We start from the raw sequence: 24,922 nt of genomic DNA, 5'->3' as shown, positions 1-24,922 counted from the left end.
AAAAAAGGTTCTCATTCACTTTAAATCAAATATATTCAAAAAAGAGCTTAAAAAATAACAATTGAAAATGAAAAGCAAAATAAAACAAAGATTGTACTATATCACTCACCTACTCAGTGAAAGAGTATTACAAAATCAGCATTCTATTTTACAAATAAACTTTCTTCTGTCTGGAATAAATACATTTTACAAATCCAAGTTAAATGAAATTTACATATACAACAGTAAATCTCACATACAGGTGTGAAGTTTTTCTAATACAATTTAGAAACCTGTGCAAAAATCTTAACCAGCCGTGAGCTGTGTGAGGGTCAAATCTGCAAATATTCTCTCCACCACTGCTTAGCATATAAAGCAATAATTGCTCTTTCTCTGCAGTTTCCTGATGTTCCAAAGCAAGCCTGAAATTAAATTTTTTTTTCAATTTCTATTCATTCTCCTTAATTAATTACTATTAAAACATGTAACAAATCTATGCACTTCTTTCCATCTCTACCACCACCCTAATCTAAGCCACCATCATCTCTTGTCTGTAAGAGCCTCCTAACTGACTTTGTTTCCACACTTCCCCCAGTACAATCCAGTCTCTACACAATAGTCAGAGTGATCTTTTTTCTCCCTAAGATAAACATTTTTATTTTATTTTATTTTTTTATTTTTTAAAGATTTTATTTATTTATTTTTCCCCCCCAAAGCCCCAGTAGATAGTTGTTATGTCATAGCTGCACATCCTTCTAGTTGCTGTATGTGGGACGCGGCCTCAGCATGGCCAGTGAAGCGGTGCGTCGGTGCACACCTGGGAGCCGAACCCGGGCTGCCAGCAGCGGAGCTCGAGCACTTAACCGCTAAGCCACGGGGCCGGCCCTAAGATAAACATTTTTAAATAATAAATCATACTGCCATTCTCTTGCTTAAAACTAATAAATCGTAATTTTCTAAAAAAAGTTTACTTTCTAGGATCCACAGGTAAATATGCTAACCATGAAAACAAACACACAAAGAAGAGAAATTCAGAATTATTTACCTTTGTGTTTACTACTTCTTAAGATAATGTGTGATTGAGTAGTGGGTACATCTCAAGTTTCATATTTAAAATTCCCATAGAAACTTTTGATTCTGTGCCTAAAATATAAATGAATATTTAGAACTTTAGAGGTTTCAATACTATGTATAGTCAACCAAAGTCTAACCAAAACAATTTAAGAATTTTGTGCTTTTACCACTTACATGGAATAAAGATAATATTCAATATCACCTTTAATAGTCATATTAAAAATGAACCAAATCAAATTAGTTTTTATTTTGTACAAAGGCCTTTATCTAATTATAAAGAGATTGTTTATTTTCTTAGCTTCCTAATCATATTTGAAGGGACTTCTTGGACCAAAAGGATTTGAGATTCTTCATTTTTATCTTCATTAAATGTATAATATCAACCAGACTTACATTAAAAACAAAGTCAAGGGCCGGCCAGCCTTGTGGCCTAGCAGTTAAGTGCATGCTCTGCTGCGGTGGCCTGGGGTTCGGATCCCAGGCATGCACTGATGCACCGCTTGTGAAGCCATGCTGTGGCAGCATCCCATATAAAGTGGAGGAAGATGGGCACGGATGTGAGCCCAGGGCCAATCTTCCTCAGCAAAACGAGGAGGATTGGCATGGATGTTAGCTCAGGGCTGATCTTCCTCACAAAAACAAAAAAAGTCAAAGCAACTGTTAACACTTCACTCTCAGAAAATATTTATACTCTTTGTCACATTTAGTAATTCCCATTTATCCCTTCCATTTTTCACATCACATATAAACACAAATTTTCAATCCATGCCTGGATTTAAAGAATTAGAAAACAAATATACTCCACATCAGAACTATTTAATATTTGTTTGCTGAACGAGAATATACTTGTTTCTGGGTCATTACTATGATTATCATGTTAGGCCTACATTTGAAGACAAATAATGGGTATCTCTTTTGAAAATAAATCTCCTACATAAAACTTTTTTCTCTACTTTTCATTTAAGGAAAAATACATTGAGTGTCTGACTTATAAAAACCTAAATTACTAAAGCTATACCGTCAAATAGCCAGATTTAACTCTGTGACTAAGTTTCAATACCAAAGTAATTCCATTACATGTTACGCATAAAACACTGGTAGGTTTTGTTCTGTTTTTCATTGTATTAGCAAGTATGTATTACATAGCAAGTAGTATGCAAGACAGAGAAGACAACGGTGAATAAGATAGGCACCGTCTCCAGCCTCAAAGAGTACTATTCATTGAGATTGACACTGAGCAAGTTACCACTTCTTTGAGTCCCACCTTCCCACATGTAAAAGGTGAGAATACCTACTCCATACCCCACAAGAACTGCTGCTGTAGAAAGCCAGTGGTACTAACGGGGATGCATCGTATTCTGGGGTGCAATAGAGTGGAGGTTTTCTGTGTATGCGTGCATGCGTATGTGTGAAGAATCTTAATTTTCTTTATAGCCTTATACATAATCAAATAAACTTCAAAAAAAAAGGTTCTCAAAATTTCAATATTCATTTTCCAGAAAACAAGTTTTCCTTCAGACAAGACCAGATTGACTGTGAAGTTCTACATTCATACTATTCTTCAAAACATTTCCCAAGACTACAATACTGGGGTTCAACTGTAATTCTAATGAAATTCTTTTTACATGTTTCCCTCTTGGTTTATAAAGGCATTTAAAAAATATAAAATGTATTTACAGACTGTGGCTATAAAAAGGTAACAGTGATATTAATTATCATACCTATACCTATAAGTTTCACCGTAAGAGTGGTAACTCCATTTTCTGAGCCTAAACCAATCAAGATTTGAGAAGATAGGATGCTACTAAAGTGGTCTCACCAAATATGTCTGTTTTGATTAATATCATACGAATTGGATCACTTATTGATAACATTGTTGAATCAGCCATTCTAGTTCCATCACCTAGCAACATAAACCAAAAAAAATTATACCACATTACATATTCAGTTAGGCCAACATAAAAGAATACTTTTATTGAAAAGGATACTAATAATAAACTTATATAAAACCAAATAGAATAATTTGGTAATGTCTCAGAAAATGTGCAACAGACTGGGAATAAAAGCACAGTCCTATTTCTATCACTAACTTTTGAGAGGTCTGGTAGAATTGTGACAAGTTATCTAGTTACTTAATGCGTATCAGTGTTTTCTAAGAGATAAGTCTGTTCTTTAAAAGTACTTAACCAAACTGTATGCTACTACAATAAAAAGCCTTCAACTAGGTCAACATTAATCCCCAAACTATTTTTATCCCTAAACCTCCAGAAATAATCACTGTATTATCTACACAAAACTGAAAGATCCAGCACCTTAAAGCTAGTAATTTAAGCCATAAACTGCCTTATTAGGGTAACATTTTCCACCAGGGGGAAAAAAATAAGACTTTGGTAGTGCATTAGCTGTCTTAGTAATCTAAAATTCTGAAGGTATAATTAATTCTACAACTTTGCTAAGTTTACAAATATATTATAAAGATTTCTATATTGACAACTAAAATGTAGAAAACACCTTTATAGAAAGAAACAGTATAAAACAATTACAGGAATCAAGTATCATAATTTTAAAGTTATAAAAATGAGAGTTATAGATTCATATCTAAGCTCTGATTTTTAAAAGCTACAGAACATCATAAATCTAGCCACCTTTCATAAATGAGAAGGATCACGTCTCATTCTCCACTATATACCCAGCACTTGCCCAGCATAGTACCATGCACCTAATAGGCATTTAAATGTTTATTACTAAAGAACCAACCATCAAAACAGTCAAAAAATAATCTTCAAGGAAACTAATTAGCATAAACTAAAGCAAGAAGGTGTGTACAAGCAGTTTATATAGAAAAGAGCAATGGGGGAAAAAAAATAAAACAAACGACTAGGGAGATTCATCCATTACTAACCTCTCCTTAAAGCAAAAGTTGCTACAGGTGTTTCACAACAAAACCTAACAAAGATTTATTCAATTAAATGATAATTTATTATTGCTCCTTACCTAAGCTTTCTCTGTGTACTTCAAGTAAAAACTCATCACGAAAATCTGGTTCACAGGTTCGTGGAACACGTTTAGAACAAAAACACTGGTTTTGAAAATGTGAACATAAAGTAAAGGTTGAACAAACTTGTCCTGGTAAAGGCTCAGGTTCTTGCAGACGTTCTAAGAAAGCTTTTCCACCCGAAAGCTGAAGGTAAAGCTACCTCCACGTTGGATCAATATACACTGTCAAGTGTAGCAATGCATATGTATATGAGGAAACTGCCAAATAACTTAAGGAATGTGATCAAGACAACAGGAAATAATAACTAGACAGAAATAAAACCAAGACTAAAAAAAGAAAAAGAGTAAGAAATTTACTGTATATCAGGACCATCTGCACCCACGGAAGGAAAGATACATAATATGATCTCTTTTTCTGAGTTTACATTCTGGCTACTTTCTCCCAGCTAGAACGGAGTCAGAGCCAAGGTTTAGGGTACCTTTGCTTTTTAGTTGCTTATCCAACATTCCTTCACCTACACAAACCAACTCAGACAATTATCAACTCAGCAAGTGTACTCCTTAGATAATTACATTACCATTAAAAAAGCAAGGCCGTATAATTTTTATAAAGTATATTAAAACATGAGAAATATGTGGTCCTGTTTTTGCTACCACTCGGCTATACATGAAATCTTCTGATAGGGGCCGGCCCGGTGGCGCAGCAGTTAAGTGCATGCGCTCCGCTGCAGCTGCCCGGGGTTCACAGATCCAGAACCTGGGCGTGCGCTAATGCACCACTTGTCAAGCCATGCTGTGGCAGAGTCCCATATAAAGTAGAGGAAGATGGGCATGGATGTTAGCCCAGGGCCAATCTTCCTCAGCAAAAAAAGAGGATTGGCATCAGATGTTAGCTCAGGGCTGATCTTCCTCACACACACACATACACACAAAATAAATAAATAAATCTTCTGATATAGTACACGCAAAACAGAATCTAAGTTTTTTTGGACAATTAGTCACAAAAATGTTAAGTATTTCACTCTGGAAAAAAAAAATTGAAATGTCTTCTATCAAATACCAAACACTATAGCACATCTATCCCCAGTACTATCCACAACTAAATTAATGTTAAAAGAAATACACATACTTTTTTAACAACATTGATTGTCTATCAGTAAAATAAACAGGTTTTGGAGAGGAAGAGAGTTCTTGATCAACATTGTCCTAGAAAGGCAGAAAAAAATCAAAACAAACTAGAAAACAAAAATTATAATTAAACAAGGAAATGCCAATAATGGGACTAAGAAATGAACCAAAAGCAGAAAATAGAATCAAGTCCTTCAAAAACCCTTTATTTTCCTAGTATAACTAAAATAATGAAAAGCCTGCAAAAAAGATGATGCAGCTGGTCACTCCTGAAGTCTAATATTAAAGAACTAACTTGACTTTCAGCAATGTCCATGGAATGCTAAAAACAAATCCTTAATACCTTAAATGAGGTTAAACTTTCTCTAATCTCATATAACATTTGCTTATGATTCCACCATGAATTGATTTTAATAAGGAAGTGACGTTCACACGGTAGAAGCTGCTATTAGGTCAATTTCTGCAACAAATGAGTTTATAAACCCCCAAAACCAAAAAAGGATGCTATATTAAAATACTTAGGGCCGGCCCCGTGTCTTAGCAGTTAAGTGCGTGTGCTCCGATAGTGGCGACCCAGGTTTGGATCCCGGGCGTGCACCGACGCACTGCTTCTCCGGCCATGCTGAGGCCCCGTCCCACATACAGCAACTAGAAGAATGTGCAACCATGACATACAACTATCTACTGGGGCTTTGGAGGGAAAATAAATAAATAAATAAAATTAAAAAAAAAAATACTTGTTCCCTGGTGTATTATGAAGTCCATTCAATTGTTACATTATATTACCCAGGTACAGAAGTTAGTTTCTTATTACTGCCTCATTTTCAAAAGAAGGCCCACTTACTAATTTGTGCACTGAGAGGCTATCATCCCACTACTGACCTATTTGTGTGAAAAGATTTGAAGGTTCTTACACAGACAATGATTTTCTTGCAGAAATTGGTAATTCGTTAATGGTAGAGAATATAGAAAAAGTGTGTTTATTTTAAAAATAAGGCTAATCTAAAAAATTTACAGAACAATACTAGTGAAAAAAAGCCAGATTATGGTGAACTAATTTGACTAAAACATATATATTTAAAGTTACAGACCTAGAGAATAACAAGAGAAAATTCTATCACCATGGACAGGAATACGGTATATATGGTCTACCACCGTAGACAGCAATATGGTAGAGTAATATGGTATATAACTCCAATTTTCATTGACATATAATCCTCCTTGTTACATTCAAGAGTAGAATTAGCTTATACTTCAAACAAAGATATTATTAGACAAAATGGTCTTATTCTAAAGTGGTTTTACTAACAGGAGAGGTCCCAAATATAGACCCTATAACCAGCATTATGCACGAGATACTTATACTATCGAATTTTTTTTTTCCCCTAAAAGCTCATTCACAGTAACAAAATTAAGTTCTTTCATCACATCATCAACGACTCCCCGACATCTAAGGGCTTTAATCAAATCATCTGTTGATAATTGTTGCTGATCAGGTGCCAATTCTTCACGTATTGTTTCAGCAAGGATTTCTCTTATTCTGCCATGGACATCCATCTATGCAGAAAACTTGCATTACAATTTAGGACATTATAAAGCAATCAAATATTGCCAATTAGCTAATTTCTTTCTAAAATACTGACTCAAAGAAAAAAATGGGAGAGGACACAGACTAAACTCAGGAAGGCTTCTTAAGCTAATAGTAAATGTAAAATTGTGACCAAAATTCAATGAGAATAAAGGTAAGATTCTTTAAAGAACAAAAAATGTTTAGCATTTTTATGATGAGGAAGATCGGCCCTGAGCTAACATCTGTGCCAATCTTCCTCTATTTTGTATGTGAGTCGCCCACGGCATGGCCACCGACCAGTGGCGTAGGTGCACACCTGGGATCCGAACCCGAGAACCAGGGCCGCCGAAGCGGAGCGTGCCAAACATAACCACCAGACCACAGGTCTGGCCCCTAGATAAATATTTTTTTTTCTTTATTTCCCCAGCTTTATTGAGATATAATTGACTGATACATTATTATTAACTAAAGTGTATAGTTGACACTAGGGTTCACTCTTTGTGTTGTACATTCTGTGGGTTTTGACAACTGTATAATAACGTGTATCCACCATTACAGTATCATGCAGAGTAGTTTCACTGCCGTAAAAATCCCGTGTTTCACCTATTCACCCCTTTCACCCTCTCCATGAAGCCCTAGCAATCACTGATCCTTTTACTGTCTCCATACTTCTGCCTTTTCCAGAGTGTCATACAGTTGGAATCACACAGTATGTAGCCTTTTCAGATCAGCTTCTTTGACTTAGTAATATGCATTTAAGTTTCTTCCATGTCTTTTCATGGCTTGATAGCTCATTTCTATTTAATGTTGAATAATACTCCATTGTCTGAATGTATCACAGTTTATTTATCCATTCACCTACTGAACGACATCTTGGTTGCTTCCAAGGTTTGGCAATTATAAATAAAGCTGCTGTAAACATCCATGTGCAGGTCTTTGTTTACCTTTGGGCAAATACCAAGGAGTGAAACTGCTGGATCATATGGTAAGAGTATATTTAGTTTTGCAAGAACCCACCAAACTGTCTTCCAAAGTGGTTGTACCATTTTGCATTCCCACCAGCAATGAATGAGAGTTTCCGTTGCTCCGCAGCATTTGGTGTTGTCAGTGTTTTGGATTTTAGCCATTCTCATAGGAATATGGTGGTATCTCACTGTTGTTTTCATTTGCAATTATCTAATGAGATAGACATTGAACATGTTTTCATACACTTATTTACTATCTGTATATCTTCTGTGGGGTGGTGTCGAGATCTTTTGCTTGTTTTTAAATTGGATTGTTTGTTTTCTTATCATTGAATTTTAAGAGTTCTTCGTATATTTTGGACATCAGTCTTTCATCAGATGTGTTTAGCAAATATTTTCACCCATTCTGTAGCTTGTCTTTTCATCCGTCTTAACGGTGTCTTCCACTGAGCAGGTGTTTTTAAATTTTTTTTTTTGATATTTTAATAGTTTATAACATCATGAAATTTTCGGTGCACGTGTTTGTTTGTCCATCACCATATATATGTCTCCCTTCAGCCCTGGCGCCCACCTCCTACCCCCATTGCCCCTGGTAACCACAATACAGTTTTCTCTGTCCATGTGTTGGTTTATATTCCACATACGAGTGAGATCATACAGTGTTTGTCTTTCTCTTTCTGGCTTATTTCACTTAACATAATATCCTCCAGGCTCATCCATGTTGTGGCAAATGGGACGATTTCGTCTTTTTCTTATGGCTCAGTAGTATTCCAAGGAATATAAATATATACCACATCTTCTTGATCTAATCGTCAGTCAAGGGACACTTAGGTTGCTTCCACTTCTTGGCTGTAGTGAATAATGCTGCAATGAACATAGGGGTGCATAAGCCTCTTTGGATTGTTGATTTCAGGTTTGTTGGATAGATTCCCAGTAATGGGATAGCTGGATCATAGGGTATTTCCGTTTTTAATTCTTTGGGGAATCTCCATACCTTTTTCCATAGAAGCTGCACCAGATTGCATTCTCACCAGCTGTGTACGAGGGTTCCTATTTCTCCACATCCTCTCCAACATTTGTTGTTTTGTCTTGGTGATTATAGCCATTCTAACAGGCAGGAGGTGATATCTTAGTGTTGTTTTGATTTGCATTTCCGTGATGATTAGTGATGTTGAACGTCTTTTCATGTGCCTATTGGCCATCTGTATATCTTCTTTGGAGAAGTGTCTGTTCATTTACTCTGCCCATTTTTTGATTGGGTTGTTTTTTTGTTGTTCAGTTGTGTGAGTTCTTTATATATTATGGAGATTACCCCTCTTCAGATATACATTTTACAAATATTTTCTCCCAGCTGGTGGGTTGTCTGTTCATTTTGATTTGGGCTTCATTTGTCTTGTAGAAGCTCTTTAATCTGATGAAGTCCCATTTGCTTATTTTTTCTTTAGTTTCCCTAGTCGGGGTAGGCACATCATCCAAAAAGATTCCTTTATGATCAATGTCAAATAGTGTGTCTCCTATATTTTCTTCTATGAGTTTTATAGTTTCAGGTCTCACCTTCAGGTCTTTGATCCATTTTGAGTTAATTTTTGTGAATGGCAATAGCAGGTGGTCCACTTTCATTCTTCTGCACGTGGCTGTCCAGTTTTCCCAACATCACTTATTGAACAGACTTTTCTTTCTCCATTGTATGTTCTTAGCTCCTTTGTCGAAAATTAGCTGTCCGTATGTGTGTGGTTTTGTTTCTGGGCTCTCAATTCTGTTCCATTGATCTGTGTGTCTGTCTTTGTACCAGTACCATACTATTTTCATTACTATTGCTTTGTAGTATGTTTTGAAGCCAGGGATTGTGATGCCTCCAGCTTTGTTCTTTTTTCTTAAAATTGCTTTAGCTATTCAGGGTCTTTTGTTGCCCCATATGAATTTTAGGATTCTTTTTTCTATTTTTGTGAAGAATGTCATTGGGATTCTGATTGGGATTGCATTATCTGTAGATTGCTTTAGGTAGTATGGACACTTTAACTATGTTTATTCTTCCAATCCATGTGCATGGGATATCTTTCCATTTCTTTATGTCATCATCGATATCTTTCAATAACGTCTTGTAGTTTTCATTGTATAGGTCTTTCACGTCCTTGGTAAGATTTATTCCTAGATATTTTATTCTTTTTGGTGCAATTGCAAATGGTGTTTCTTTTTGACCTCTGTTAGTTGGTTATTAGCATACAGAAATGCAACTGATTTTTGTACCCTGCAACTTTGCTGTAGTTGTTGATTATTTCTAATAGTTTTCCAATGGATTCTTTAGGGTTTTCTATATATAAAATCATGTCATCTGCAAATAGTGAAAGTTTCACTTCTTCATTTCCAATTTGGATTCCTTTTATTCCTTTTTCTTGCCTAACTGCTCTGGCTAAAACCTCCAGTACTATGTTGAATAAGAGTGGTGAGAGTGGGCAGCCCTGCCTCGTTCCTGTTCTCAGAGGAATGGCTTTCAGTCTTTCACATTGAGTATGATGTTGGCTGTGGGTTTGTCATAAATAGCCTTTATTACATTGAGGTACTTTCCTTCTCTACCCATTTTGTTGTGACTTTTTATCATAAATGGATGTTGTATCTTGTCAAATGCCCTCTCTGCATCTATTGAGATGACCATGTGGTTTTTATTCTTTCTTTTGTTGATGTGGTGTATCACGTTGATTGATCTGCGGATGCTGAACCATCCCTGCGTCCCTGGTAGAAATCCCACTTGATCATGGTGTATGATCTTTTTAATGTATTGCTGTATTCAGTTTTCCAACATTTTGTTGAGGATTTTTGCATCTATGTTCATCAGCGATATTGGCCTGTAATTTTCCTTCTTTGTATTGTCTTTGTCTGGCCTTGGTATCAGGGTGATGTTGGCCTCATAGATTGACTTAGCAAGTGTTCCCTCTTCCTCTATTTTTTGGAATAGTTTGAGAAGGATGGGTATTACATCTTCTTTGAATGTTTGGTGAAATTCACCGGAGAAGCCAACCGGTCCTGGACTTTAATTTTTTGATTACTATTTCAATCTCTTGATTTGTGATTGGTCTATTCAGATTCTCCGTTTCTTCTTGGTCCAGTTTTGGGAGGTTGTATGAGTCTAAGAATTTATCCATTTCTTCTAGATTGTCTAATTTTTTTTTAAAGATTTTATTTATTTATTTTTTTCCCTCAAAGCCCCAGTAGATAGTTGTATGTCATAGCTGCACTTCCTTCTAGTTTCTGTATGTGGGACGCGGCCTGAGCATGGCAGGAGAAGTGGTGCCTGCACGCCCGGGATCCGAACCCGGGCCGCCAGCAGCAGAGCGCTTGCACTTAACCGCTAAGCCATGGGGCCGGCCCGTAGATTGTCCAATTTGTTGGCATATAACTTCTCATAGTATTCTCTTATAATTCTTTGTATTTCCATGGTATCCATTGTAATTTCTCCCCTTTGATTTCTTATTTACTTGAGACTTTTCTCTTTTTTCTTAGTAAGTCTGGCTAAGGGTTTGTCAATTTGGTTTATCTTCTCAAAGAACCAACTTTTTGTTTCATTAATCTTTTCTACTGTTTTTTTGTCTCAATTTCATTTATTTCTGCTCTGATTCTGATTATTTCTCTCCTTCTGCTGACTTTGGACTTTGTTTGTTCTTCTTTTTCTAGTTCTGTTAAGTGTAATTTAAGGTTGCTTATTTGGGCTTTTCCTTGTTTGTTAAGGTGAGCTTGTATCACTATGAGTTTCCCTCTCAGGACCGCTTTTGCTGCATCTCATATGGTTTGGTATGTCATATTTTCATTTTCATTTGTTTCCAGATATTTTTTGATTTCTCCTTTAATTTCATCAATGATCCATTGGTTGTTCAGTAGCATGTTGTTTAATCTCTACATTTTTGTCACATTCCCAGTTTTTTTTTTTTGTAGTGGAGTTCCAGTTTCATAGCATTATGGTCTGAAAAGATGCTTGTTATGATTTCAATCGTCTCAAATTTATTGAGGCTTGCTTTGTTTCCCAACATATGGTCTATCCTTGAGAATGCTCCATGCACACTCGAGAAGAATGTGTAGTCAGCTGTTTTTGGATGGAATGCTCTGTATATGTCTACTAGGTCCACTTCGTCCAGTTTTTCATTTAAATCCACTGTTTCTTTATTGACTTTTTGTCTGGATGATCTATCCATTGGTGTAAGTGGGGTATTAAGATCCTCTACTATTATTGTGTTGTTGTTAATGTCTCCTTTTAGGTTTGTTAATAGTTGCTTTATGTACTTTGGTGCTCCTATGTTGGGTCCATATACATTTATAATTGATATGTCTTCTTGGTGGAGCGTCCCTTTTATCATTATATATTTCCCTTCTTTGCCCCTCTTAACCTGTTTTATCTTGAAGTCTACTTTGTCTGATATGAGTATGATATGAGTACCTGCTTTCTTTTGTTTGCCATTAGCTTGGAGTATTGTCTTTCATCTTTTCACTCTGAGCCTGTGCTTATCTTTAGAGCTGAGATGTGTTTCCTGGAGGCAGCATATTGTTGGGTCTTGCTTTTTAATCCATCCTGCCACTCTGTATCTTTTGATTGGAGAGTTCAATACATTTACATTTAGGGTAATTATTGATATATGAGGGCTTAATGTTGCTGTTCTGTCACCTATTTTCTGGTTCTTTTGCATTTCCTTTGTTTCTTGTCCCATGTGTTTTGGACTGCCAATTCAGTTTAGTTGTTCTGTCTTATGACTCTTTTAGTTTTCTCTTTGTTTATATGTGATTTTGTTTTGATTATTTGTTTAGTGGTTACCTTGAGGTTTGTATAAAAAATCTTGTGGGTGAGATAGTCCATTATCTGATGGCCTCTTATTTCCTTATACTAAGACAATTCAATCTCTTTCCTCTTTCCCTTCTAAGTCGTTCTTGTTATACCTTATTCTATCTTGTGTTGTGGTGTGTGTTTACAGTGATGAGGTTATATTTATTTTTGGTGATTTCCTTCCTCTGATCTTTGATTTTGGTATTTAAGTGATTGCTAACCTATTCTGGTAAAGATCTACTATTTTTCTGATTTTGTCTACCTATTTTTCTCCTTGCTCCAAGCTTTGTATTCCCTTTCTCTTTTTTTTTCAGGCTTGAGGGCCTTCTTGAGTATTTCTTGTAGCGGGGGTCTTGTGGCCATGAACTCCCTTAGCTTTTGTTTATCTGGGAAAGTTACTATTTCTCCAGCATATTTGAAGGATATTTTTGCTGAATAGAGTATTCTCGGCTGAAAGATTTTGTCTTTCAGTATTTTGAATGTATCATTCCAGTCTCTCCTAGCCTGTAAAGTTTCTGTTGAGAAATCCGCTGAGAGCCTGATGGGAGTTCCTTTGTACGTTATTTTTTGTTTTTGTCTAGCTGCCCTTAATATTGTTTCTTTGTCATTGACTTTAACCAGGCTTACCACTATATGTCGTGGAGTGGGCCTTTGCCTGTTGACGTATTTAGGCTACCTATTGGCTTCACTTACTGGTATTTCCTGCTCCTTCCCCAGATGTGGGAAGTTCTCAGCTATTATTTCCTTGAACAGGCTCTCTGTTCCTCTTTCCCTCTCTTCTCCCTCAGGAATACCTATAATTCTTATGTTACATTTCCTAATAGAGTCAGATATTTCTCAGAGACTTTCTTCATTTCTTTTTAGTCTTAGTTCTCTCTCCTCCTCCATCTGGAGCATATCCGTATACCTATCCTCTATAATGCTAATTCTCTTCTCCATATTGTCAGTTCTGTTCTTTAAACATTCCAGATTCTCCTTTATCTCCTCCATTGTGTTCTTCATCTCCATCAGTACTGATTGGTTTTTCTTTATGATTTCAATCTCTTTTGCGAAGAAACTCCTAATCTCGTTGAATTGTTTGTGTTATCTTGTATTTCGTTGAGTTTTTTTATGACAGCTATTTTGAAATCTCTGTCGTTTAGGTTATGGATTTCTGTGTCTTCAGGATTGGTTTCTGGGTTCTTGTTATTTTCCTTCTGGTCTGGCTATTTCATGTACCTTTGCATTGTGGTTCCTGTATTGACTTTGTTTTTCCTCATCCTGGAAATATCTGGTTGCAATTTCCACCCACCGCCACCCTGTGGGGGGTTAAGGGCTGTGTAATCTGAGCTCTCTGCATTCTGCCCCAACTGCTCCCTACGATCCACTGGCCGCTTGGTCTTGCCTGGTCTGGTTAGCTGAGCTGCAGTGTCTGGCATGCGGGGATGGTGGCGGGGGGCGGCTTTCTCTTTTGCCCAATAGGTCCCTGGTGTGGGGGGCTTCTCACTGGCCCCTCTTTATCCACTCTCCTGGGGTGCTCAGATATTGATGGTACCCCATAGCAGTTCTGTTCTCTGTGTGGGAGTTTCCCACTGGCTGAGAAAGCCCAGAGAGCTACAATTTCCTGCAGAAGGCCGCCCCTACCCCCTCTCTGGGAGCCGGACAGACCAGGCTCACTGATCTGATGGGGAGAGAGAGGAACTCTCCTTACTTCTCCCCACTTCCTCCAGGGGCCCAGCACGTTCCACTCTCAGATGTGCCACAGTGCAGGTCTTTCCGATTGTCCTTTTCGCTGTCTAGGAGTCCCTTGTTGGTATGTCACTGTTACTTTTGTTGTGTCTTATGGGGGAAGAGTTCACGGGAAAGCTCACTCCACCATGACACTCACGTCACTCCAGACGCCTAGATGAATATTTTTTAGTACAAATTCTAGATATAATTCCTACCTTTGTTACCACCATTTCCCCACAAATAACACTCAACCAAAACAAATCTTTGGAGAGAGTACAGTATAACCAAAATAACACAGACCTGGAGGAGACAACCAAAGTATGAATTTCAGCTTTCAACTTACTAGATGTGACCTCCAGTTAACCTGTTTACCCTTTATGGATCGGGAAATAACAGTGCCCCGTCAAGACTGTGAGGCGTACACAAAAGTCGGCAAACAAGCGCACAATACACGGAGTTCGTGGTACAGCAGCTTACTGCATTCAGCTGAGCGCCTCCAAGACAACGTTCTTCCTGAGCCCCGAAGGGTCACAAATACTTTCATTACAAATCCTTTAGTAACGTCTCTTTCATGACTTAAGAACTGCTGATTTGCTTCAACTTCAACGACACGGCAAGGTTCACCCTTAAAGTAATTCTAATTCCCACCTCTGAATATAAACCTGCTCCAAACACAACTTATACTCGACCTGACTTCCAGAAATCCCCGATAAACCCTTCATTTCCACACTGTCCTACGACACTAATACCGCTCCATCACCTCAGACTCTTACTGGCACTTTCTGGGCTCGCTGTTTCACCGAGACTAGAAAGTTCCTCTGGCGTCAAACCCGAGGTTCTGCGCATCCCGCCCTCCACGTCTCAGCCTTTGCTCGAGTCCCCGGCAAACAGGTGCCGCCGTCGGCCGGGCCAAGGGACGCCAGGCCGGGCGCTCAGGCCACACGGCGGGCAGGAGCGCGCCCGCGGCCCTCACCTTGCTCAGCTGCTGGTGGATGAGCTGCTTCAGCTCGGAGGCTTTCTCCGGGGGCAGCGAGATGCTGGAGCCGGCGCCTCGCCGCCAATCCTCCCCACTTCAGGCGCCCCGACCCGCCCCGGAGCGCTGGTCGTGGCTGAGCACAAAGCCGGCGCCACCGCTCGCCTCGCGCACCTCCCGGAGGCGCAACGCCGCGTCAAGTGCGAGCTGGGCGGGAGCCGAAGCAGCGGCGGCGGAAGTGCCCAACTGTTGTTTTCAAATGGCGGCGGGCAACCAGCCTTGGGACTGTCCCTCGCTCTGCCTGATCATCTCCGCCCGCCGCTGCCCCTCCCTCGGGGTCCTCACCCTGCGACCTCAGGGCACCCCATCGCCTTGCCTTGCCAGAGTCTCCAGATGCGCCGCCCGCCCTCATCTCTCAGCCGGTCGCGGTCCCTTTCTGCCCTCCAGACCGGCATGTAGTTGGACGGGCCTCTCAGGACCCCGCGCCCAAGGACTCGAAGGACCCCGCCCGCCTGGCCCCGCCCCGCCCGGGTCGCGTGGGCACTTGGGGGACTCTGCGCCGGTAAACTGTGCTGAGCTTGTGGATTTCCCTTTCTTGCCGCCGTGGTTCCTCTCAGGCCGGCGCTTATCCCTTTCCTCTTGCTTCGGGACCACCATGTTTGTTCCCTGCGGAGAATCGGTTCCCGACCTCGCGGGTTTCACCCTCCTGATGGTGAGTCCCTTTCGCGAACTCGCCACTGCCCAGCTGGGGCCTGCTGCCTCTCGGGAGGCGCCTCTTTCCCGACTCGGGGTGTTTCACCCGGCCCTGGAGGAGTACTTGTTTCTCTTCTAGGTTTTTAGCCTGCACTGAAAACAGGGAGGTTGTCGCCAGAGGCGGCGGCCCGAGTAGAACCTTTGTTGGCGCTGTTGCCAAACATATCTACGCCTGCGGTTTGTAGTCTTTGTTGACTGTCAAACAACGTGTTTGGATATGACAGATACGTTGTATACATGTTGTGCAGGTCATTCTCTTTATATTTTATCCTAGAAAATCTTTTTTCAATTAGTTTTAGAGTCGTTCTTAAACTAGGAAGTCATTGTCGTTAACCGGAAAACTACAGATAGGATAATAAAAGTATCACTCTGTGTGTTGCTAGTAGTCAGCACACAGTTTTGTCGCTTTTACAGTCGCCCGTATTTATTCATTGTTTCACTGAGCATTCCATTGTGTGAAAATACTAGAATAAGACTAGGTCTTTGTTCTCAAGGAGTTTACTGTCTGATTGGAAACACTTGTAAATACGATAAATGCTAGGCTAGAAATTTCAGAAGGATGTAGAAAGGCCCTAAGATTTATTGGGAGGGGGAAGGACACAAAGACCTGTTAAGAAAAGCTTCATATGTGAAATCTTAAAAAAAGGAAACAAAAAAAACCCCTCATACATAAGAGGAACAGATTAGTGGTTGCCAGAGTGGGGTGAAGGTGGTTAAGTGAAATGGGTGAAGATAATCAAAAAGTACAAACATCCAGTTATAAATAAGTTCTGAGGATGTAAGGTAAGGTATAGCATGGTGACTATAGTTAACAATACCGTATTGCATATTTGAAAGTTGTTAAGAGAGTAGATCTTAAAAGTTCTCATTACAAGAAAAAAAAATTTGTAACTATGTGTGGTGATGGAGGTTAACTAAACTTACTGTGGTAATCATTTCACAGTATATATGTATATCAAATTGTTATGTTGTATGTTTAAAACTGATACAATGTTATATGTCAATTATATCTCAGTTTAAAAAAAAGAATAATGGTATTAGAAAAATCGCTTTTTGGCAACTTTCATTATAATCATGCAAGAAATATCAATGAATGCTAAAATTAGTGTGTGATAGTGTACTGAGGAAGAAAATTTTACATAGTTTCAAAGTATCTCCCTGAAAAATATTTATTAATCACAAAATGGAAAAAGTATGTTTGCAGGAGATACTTGGCAGAAAAAGAAAAAAGCTTTGTAGAGGAAGTAATGTCTCAAAGATTATCGGTGGTAACGTTGACAGTTATCAGTGGAGTGGTGAAGAGGGAAGCCACGCTGGACTGGGTTGAATAAATGGGAGAAGAGGTGGAGATGTGTAAGTGCATGTATTCACTCATTAATTCAGAGATAAAGTTCCTGCATATGTTTTAGTGGACAGCTGTGGCGAATTTTGGCTGTGGAGGGACACTGAGAAGTAAGGTGGTAGCTAAGGGGGTATGTGAGATCAAGGGAGAGTTTTTTAGAAGGAAAGATATTAGAGCGTTTGTATATGCTGACGGGAAGAATCCAATAGTGAGGAAAAGATGGATGATACAGGAGAGTGAGGGTCTACCCAAAGCAGCAAAATCTTTGAGAAGAGGAAAGGGAATTACAGGAGAGAACCAGGGGATTAGTAGGTGACAGCAGTGAGAAGTGGGAGAGCACTCTCAGGGACCCAGAAAAATAAGATGGAGGCCAAAAAAAAAGCAATTGCTAGAAGAAGGCAAAGGAGGAGCTACATTAAAGAGATGCAGTGAAGAGAGAGTCAAGGAAAATTAGTCGTGTATTAGATGTGGGTGGTCAGGGAAAGGGAAGAAGGTTCCTGGTTTAGGTAATTGGGTGAATTACAAAATACAAAATATGGGAAGAAGTTTGGATAAAAGTTTGGTTTTGTACATGTTGAATGTGAGTTGCCTGTGACGTAACCATGTGGAGATGCCCATTAGGCTCTGGAGTTCAGATAAGTTTTCTGGGCTGTAGGTAGAGATTTGGCAGTTGGACTGTTTAAGTTATGGGGATAAATTGTGTGTGTGTGTTTGGTGTGAAAAGAAGCTCACTCCCTTGGGCCGGCACCATGGCTTAGCGGTTGGGTGTGCGCGCTCTGCTGCTGGCGGCCCGGGTTCGGATCCCGGGCGCGCACCGACGCACCGCTTCTCTGGCCATGCTGGGGCCGAGTCCCACGTGCAGCAACTGGAAGGATGTGTGGCTATGACGTACAACTGTCTAATGGGGCTTTGGGGAAAAAAAATAAATAAATAAAATTATAAAAAAAAAAAAAGAAGCTCACTCCGGCCGTTAGGCACTAACAGAGCTTACAGAAAGAAGACCCAAGAGCGCTTTTGTTCATACCTCACAGCCTTTACGCTTGCTTTCCCACCGCCTGGAATAGTCTTTTCCCTGGTCTTTGTGTGGCTCCCTCCCTCACCTCTTGCAGGTCCATAGTGACTTGTCGCGTGAAGTGAGTCTTTCCTTGATCACTCTGTTTAAAATTTCAACCAACCGCATACACACACTCTCACTCACTTAATTTTTCTCCATAGCACTTACCACTGTATATTTTACTATTTATTTTGTTTTTTACAGTAAACCACTCCCTCACTAGAATGGAAGCTCCACGAGGGCAGGAACTTTTGTCGTTTTGTTTTACTGCATTCCCAGTGCCTAGAGCAATGATTGACACATAGTAGGTCATCAGTAAGTGTTAAAGCAATAGCGTCAAAGGTGGTGGAGGCCCCGCTGACGCCTCAGTTGCAGCTAATAAAAGAGTCGGTATCTAGCTATAACGCACCTGAGCATAAGTGTTCAGTTCTAGTGCTGTGATTACTGTCTTCTGTCTAAACTTTTAAAAGTGCTGCTAATTTTGATGACTTAATGAACATATTTTATTATTTCAGCCAGCTGTGTCTGTTGGAAATGTTGGCCAGCTTGCAGTAGATCTGATTATTTCTACACTGAATATGTGTAAGATTGGTTACTTCTATACCGATTGTCTTGTGCCAATGGTTGGAAACAATCCGTATGCAACTGCAGAAGAAAATTCAACAGAACTCAGTACAAATGCTGAAGGTATGTAACACTTCTGCATGTTTTATTCTACTACAAGGTAGAGTTGTTTTAAATTAGAAATAGACGCTACAGATACTGTTTTGTAGCAAACATTACTTAGTGCCAGTTTTGTGCAGAATTTGCAACACAGTCACATTGTCCTATTCTCTTACATCCTGGTTTTAGTTCTTAGCCTTTTCTAAATGGCACCTCCTATGAGGGATGAGATCGTACTTGTATCTTTGGATAGGATTTGAGATTTCCATTTTTTTAACATGAGTTTTTTTTCCACTTTTATCCTCAGTTTTATTTTCTGTTCTCACTGGCACATGTAAGCGTGACCTATACCAGGGAAAGGGGAAAAGAGAATTCCACTGGGCTCAGTCCTGTGAGTTTAATATGTGCTACCTCATCTAAGCCTCATAGTCATCCCTCACATTCTTTTTTTTTTTTTTTTAATTTTTAATTAATTTATTTTTTTTTTTCCCCAAAAGCCCCAGTATATAGTTGTATGTCATAGCTGCACATCCTTCTAGTTGCTGCATGTGGGACGCGGCCTCAGCATGGCCAGAGCAGCGGTGCGTCGGTGCGCGCCCGGGATCCAAACCCGGGCCGCCAGCAGTGGAGCGCGCGCACTTAACCGCTAAGCCACAGGGCCAGCCCCCTCACATTCTTATAGAATCCATAATAATATGGTATCAGTAAGGCTCAGAGAGACTGAATTGCCTACTACTACTAGTAGGTGTAGGCTTTTCCCACATCATCAATCTCCATAGTTCCTCATTGGACCAGCAAGCTTCGTTAGTCAGGGAACAGTTTCCTTTGCGCTGACCACTGTGTGTACGATGTGGGACTGCCCCGAGTGAGGGGAAAAGCTGTTGATCCTGAAGCCCAGGAGCATCAGTCACTTTATTCGATGGCTGGCTGCTCTGTTGGCCTCTCTGTCTTCTGTTTACCGTTTTAAGGTGAAAGCCAGAAGTGATAGAGGAACATGAAAAACCTTTGGTGGAGTTAAAGACAAGTGAAGAAGTGTTTTATTTTTTGTCAGTTTTGTTAACCATGTCATTAGCTTTCGATAATGAAATATACTTTCAAGAAATAACCTTAATATTGAAATTCCTGCAGGACAGATGGCTTTGTTAACACAAGACTGAATTTCAGTTATTTCTTAAAGGATAAGGACTATAAATGGTAGAACTAGAATTTACATTCTTCCACTATTGATAACAGCTATCAGTTGTTGAGTATTTCCTATCAGCTGACCACCTTGTGCAATTACATGTATTGATTAGTTTAATCCTCACTGCTACTCCATAGGTAGTTTTGTAGTTGAGGAAACCATTGCACACAAGTTAAGGCCACGTGATTAATAATTCGTGTAACTGAGCTTCTATTCAAGCCAGTCTGGCTCCTGACCCCTGCCTCTTAAGCACCACCCCACCCTGCTAATGCATGTTGCCTCTAGTGGAGGACCCCCCGGCTTTCCTCTGACACAAACTGGCAGCAGGTCAGTTGGGTATAGTTCTTTAATCTGCTTTTTTTTTTAAGATGAGGTATTTTGAAGTAAATTATAGACATCGTGTCATTCCACCCCCAAATATGTAAGTGTGCATCTCTTATCTTTTAAGAACGTTTTCTTACATAGCCAAAATATCATCCCATTTAACAAAATTAGCAATTTCTTAATATTTTCCTATATCCTATCCATATTCAGATTGGCCCAGTTTACCCCAAAATGTCCTTTCGAGTTAGCTTGTCTAAACCAGGACCCGTAGTACATCTGATTGTTGTGCCTTTGAAATCTCTTTTGCTTTAGAATAGTCTTTCTTTTTTTTTCCTTCTTCCCAAAACTGATTTGTTGAAGGAAAAACTGGACCCATTGTCCTATAGAATGTCCCCCCTTCTCTGTTTATCTGGTTACATCCTTGTGGTGTCATTTGGCTTGTTCCTCTGGTCTCTGTATTTTCTGTAACTGGAGTTAGGTCTAAAGCCTTGATTAGATAAAAGCTAAATATTTTTGGCTGGAATACATGAAAGATGATGTTTCATCACATCAGAAGAAAAAAGTACTGGGAAACAGGATCTTAATAACAAAAAAGAATTGCATGATACACTGATGAAGAACATGACTATTGCTGTTATAGAAAGTGGTGTATCTTACATTTCAAAGCTTAGCCTGACCACTCCCTACAGATATATCCTCTTCCCACTAGGTCTGTTGTATGTGTATGTCAGAGATAGATTAGAGGCCTGAGTGGCCTGTGCCTTAGTCCCTTTTCCCTAATTCCTAAACTCCTGCTCTAGCCTCCTTTGCCCTGAACATACGTAGTGGTCACTAGACTTGCTGATGCTGCGTAGCCCCCAGTCACCTCACACCACACCACAGCAGTCGAAGGGGACATTCCCCAAAAGACCTGTAACGGGAGAGACATGGTCCACCAAAAGATTTGCCCGAGTCTGGGGTTAGTTGTAATTTTTTTATAGTAACTAAAAGGTTACCCCTTAGCACAATGACCTAATCATGTGTCCCTTAGAGACTTAGATGTTTTGTCTTTGGTTCATATCAGAGCTTCTCATTTTTGGAAGTGAAGTTGGGCAGGGACATCTTAAGCATCAGTAAAGTGGGCCTCTTGTAGAATCTGATGAAAGTTGTGGATTCTTTTCCCAGAAAAAATGCACACACATTGACTCACAGAAAATTCTGCATGTTATTTCAGGGCTTTCAAAAACTCCTAAAAAACACAAATGTACCTATTCCAGGGATTTTATTATATGGCTAACATTTTCCTGCATTTTATTGTATTAATCCCAATGAGTGTTGCTGTTTTCTAGAAAGAAGAGGGGAGAATATCAGAAACCAAAAACATTCTTAAGAATGATTTTATTTCTTGTAATGCCAGAAGTTTCCAGGGGAATACTTCTCTGGTTTTACAATCAAAGTCAGAAGGAAAATAATTTTTGATATTTTCTTACAGTTAACTTTTCAGAAATGAATCTATTCCATAAAATAAAGCCCACAGATGCATTTTAAGGTACTTCTAAAACGTTTTATTTTTACCAAATGATATAGTGCATATGTTCTATTTTTTTTTTGCTGGGAAAGATTCACCCTGAGCTAACATCTGTTGCCAATCTTCCTCTCCTTTTTTTTCCTCCCCAAAGCCCCAGTACATAGTTGTATATTCTACTTGTAAGTCCTTCTAGTTCTTCTATGTGAGCTGCCGCCACAGCATGGCTACCGACAGACGAGTGGTGCGGTTCCGCGCCTGGGAACCAAACCTGGGCTGCTGAAGCAGAGCACACCAAACTTGAACCACTAGGCCATCAGGGCTGGCTCTATATTTTAATTATTGAAAATATTTAGATACAAAAGTTCTTATAATTCAATTATAATTTTTTATCATGTTAATAATTTCACTTGTATCACTCTTTCATTTTACCTATCGTATGATTTCATTTTTTTCGTGTTTTTGTAGTATATTCATTACCTTCAAAGAAGCTAGTGGCTCTACAGTTAAGATCCATTTTTATTAAGGTTAGTATGTTATATTTGCCTTTTTATGTTTATTAAAGTAAAATATAATGAGAAAATACTAAGTCTATATCATTAAGAATTAAGATTCAAAAATCATTTCTGCTCTTTTACTGTGTACAGTTAAAGGCCTGATTCTATAAAGGAATTGTCTCATAAAACTTCAGAGGTGTTACCATTATTTCATGATTATCTTGAAAGGAATTGGGACATATAGCTTGGGTCTTATATACTCTTGAATCAGGTAGCACTGGTAAAAAAATGTAAGTGTATGAATATTAGAGGTGTATTCCATTTGTACTACGTTTCAACCCGTGGCATCTACGTATAAATTATGTGTATATCAAAATAATATTCTGAATCCAACTTCTTCTTTCCTCTTGCATTGCTACCCCTCTAGTCCAAACCACTGTCTTCTCCCAGCCCCTAATTCTACTCTTGTACCGCCCACTCCCCACAAACATTTAACAGTCTGTTTGCAAACAGCATCACCAATGATCTTTTAAACCTAAATCAAATCACATCACTTCTCTCTTCAGTACCCTCCAGTGGCTTCCCATCTCACTCATGAATTCCCAGCCCTTAGCATGGCCTATCAGGCTCTACATCTGTGCTGATACGGTAGCCACTAGCCACAGGCAGCTATTTAAATTTTGATTCATTAGTTAAAAGTAAGTAAAATTAAAAATTCAGTTCCTCCATCACACTAGCTGCATTTCAAGTTCTCCATAGCCACATGTGGCAAGCAGCAGCCGTAAAGAGCAATTCCTTTATCATGGCGAGTTCTGTTGGGCAGCTGCTCTGCCTCATCTAACCTCTAGCCGTGCCTGTGTGCTCATTGCCTGTTTCCCCCTTTCACTCACCCTGCTTCGGCCACACTGGTCTCCCTGTGTTGTTCAGACAGATTAAGCTCACTCCTACTTCAGTCTCTACATTGGTTTCTCTGCCTGTAATACTTTTCCCCTATATACCTAAATGGCTCACTTCTTTATTCTTTGCTTAAGTGTTACCTCATCAGAAAGGCCTTCCGTGATCATCCTTTCTATTGTCTTACCCCGTGCTTGCTTTCTTCACAACTCATCACTGCCTGGCATGTCCTGTATTTATCATCTACCTCTAAGAGAAAGTAAGTTTCCTGAGAGAAGTGACGGTGTCATTCACTCTTACATCTCCAGCTTCTAGAATAGTGCCTTGTGTGTAGAAAAGCTCTCAATAAATGTTGGTTGAGTGGATTAAGGTACCTACATCTGTTCAGGAAATCAGAAATTTATCAACATTCCAGAGGCCCTCCCCGAAGCCCCATCCTAGTCATTAGATTATTATGTAAATGGAATCTTACGGTAGGTACGTCTTTATGTCTAGCTTCCTTTACTCAACATGTTATTTGTGAGGTTCATCCATGTTGTTGCAAATAGAGGTAGTTGTTCATTCTCACCTCTATGTGGGGTTCTGTTATGTAAATAAACCATAATTTTTCCATTGTCCTGTTGATGGAGCATTTGATCTTTTCCAGTTTGAGACTGTCATGAATAGTGCTGTGATTATTTTAATATTTATGTTAGAATCACTCTTTACTTTCTTTAGTTAATATCATACCCAGAGTTTTGCAGTGAGAGTTGCTAACGTTTTTACATTATGCCACGTGGCTTTTTTTTTCTCTTCCTAAGACCAGTGGAAGTTCAAGAATTAAGATAACAATTCAAACATTTCTAAATGAAATTTTTAGTAGATGGACATAAAGAGTGATTTCAAAATAGTGAACATTTATTGAGCATTGAGTCTTTGCATCAATACTGTTCTAAGTACTTTATGTATTTCTACTTAATACTCACAACAACCCTGTGAGGCAGGTACTAACATTATCCTCATTTTGCAAATGAGAAAACAAACACACAAAGGTTAAGCAGTTTGCCTGAGACATATGGTCTGTAGGAGGTGAAGCCAGCGTTCTAGACCAGGCAGCCTGACTCTAGAGCCGGCCTCTCTTAACCATTATAGTATACTGCCCTCCTGTTTTTAAAAGTTAGCCATTTCTTATCTGCATTTTAAATTTTATTCAATAATTATTTTATTAACAGTCTATGAAAAGAGTTTCCATAAAGTGGGTTCCCCCCCCCCAGATTTTACAGTCCACATTCCAGATTAACCACCTGTTAACATCTTGCTGCTTGCTTGATTCTCTCCCTTCATGTGCACGCACAGTTTCCTTTGCCAAACAATCCAAAGGTAGACTAGCGACATTCTGATATTTTACCCCTAAACATTTCAGCACACAGCTTTCAAGAACAAGGACATTCACCTTCACAACCACACACTATTACCACACCTAAGAAAATCAGCATTTAATGAATTATTCAGTGGTATCATCCAAC

The 24,922-nt window shown here is 39.2% G+C and overlaps 1 protein-coding gene and 1 long non-coding RNA gene across 4 annotated transcripts in view; one reads left to right on the top strand and one right to left on the bottom strand.

Moving 5' to 3' along the window:
• Positions 1–15,383, bottom strand: part of LOC131415287 (uncharacterized) — a 93,023-nt gene extending 77,640 nt beyond the window's left edge. For all 3 annotated transcript variants that reach the window (XR_009222393.1, XR_009222392.1, XR_009222391.1), the window contains exon 1: positions 15,204–15,383. This is a non-coding gene — a long non-coding RNA (uncharacterized LOC131415287). The remainder of the gene's footprint in view (positions 1–15,203) is intronic.
• Positions 15,384–15,731: 348 nt separating this feature from the next.
• LOC131415284 (proteasome assembly chaperone 2) overlaps positions 15,732–24,922 on the top strand; it is a 29,458-nt gene continuing 20,267 nt past the window's right edge. Inside the window, exons 1-3 of the mRNA XM_058556797.1 lie at positions 15,732–15,915; positions 18,868–19,039; positions 22,495–22,553. Coding sequence (XP_058412780.1) covers positions 15,859–15,915; positions 18,868–19,039; positions 22,495–22,553 — 288 coding nt within the window. The 5' untranslated portion in view covers positions 15,732–15,858. The remainder of the gene's footprint in view (positions 15,916–18,867; positions 19,040–22,494; positions 22,554–24,922) is intronic.

This window comes from Diceros bicornis, chromosome 16, assembly GCF_020826845.1.
Source record: "Diceros bicornis minor isolate mBicDic1 chromosome 16, mDicBic1.mat.cur, whole genome shotgun sequence".
In the NCBI taxonomy this organism is placed as follows: Eukaryota; Metazoa; Chordata; class Mammalia; order Perissodactyla; family Rhinocerotidae; genus Diceros; species Diceros bicornis.
The sequence above is the reverse complement of the archived record's forward strand: the minus strand, read 5'-3'. Positions and strand labels throughout refer to the sequence as shown.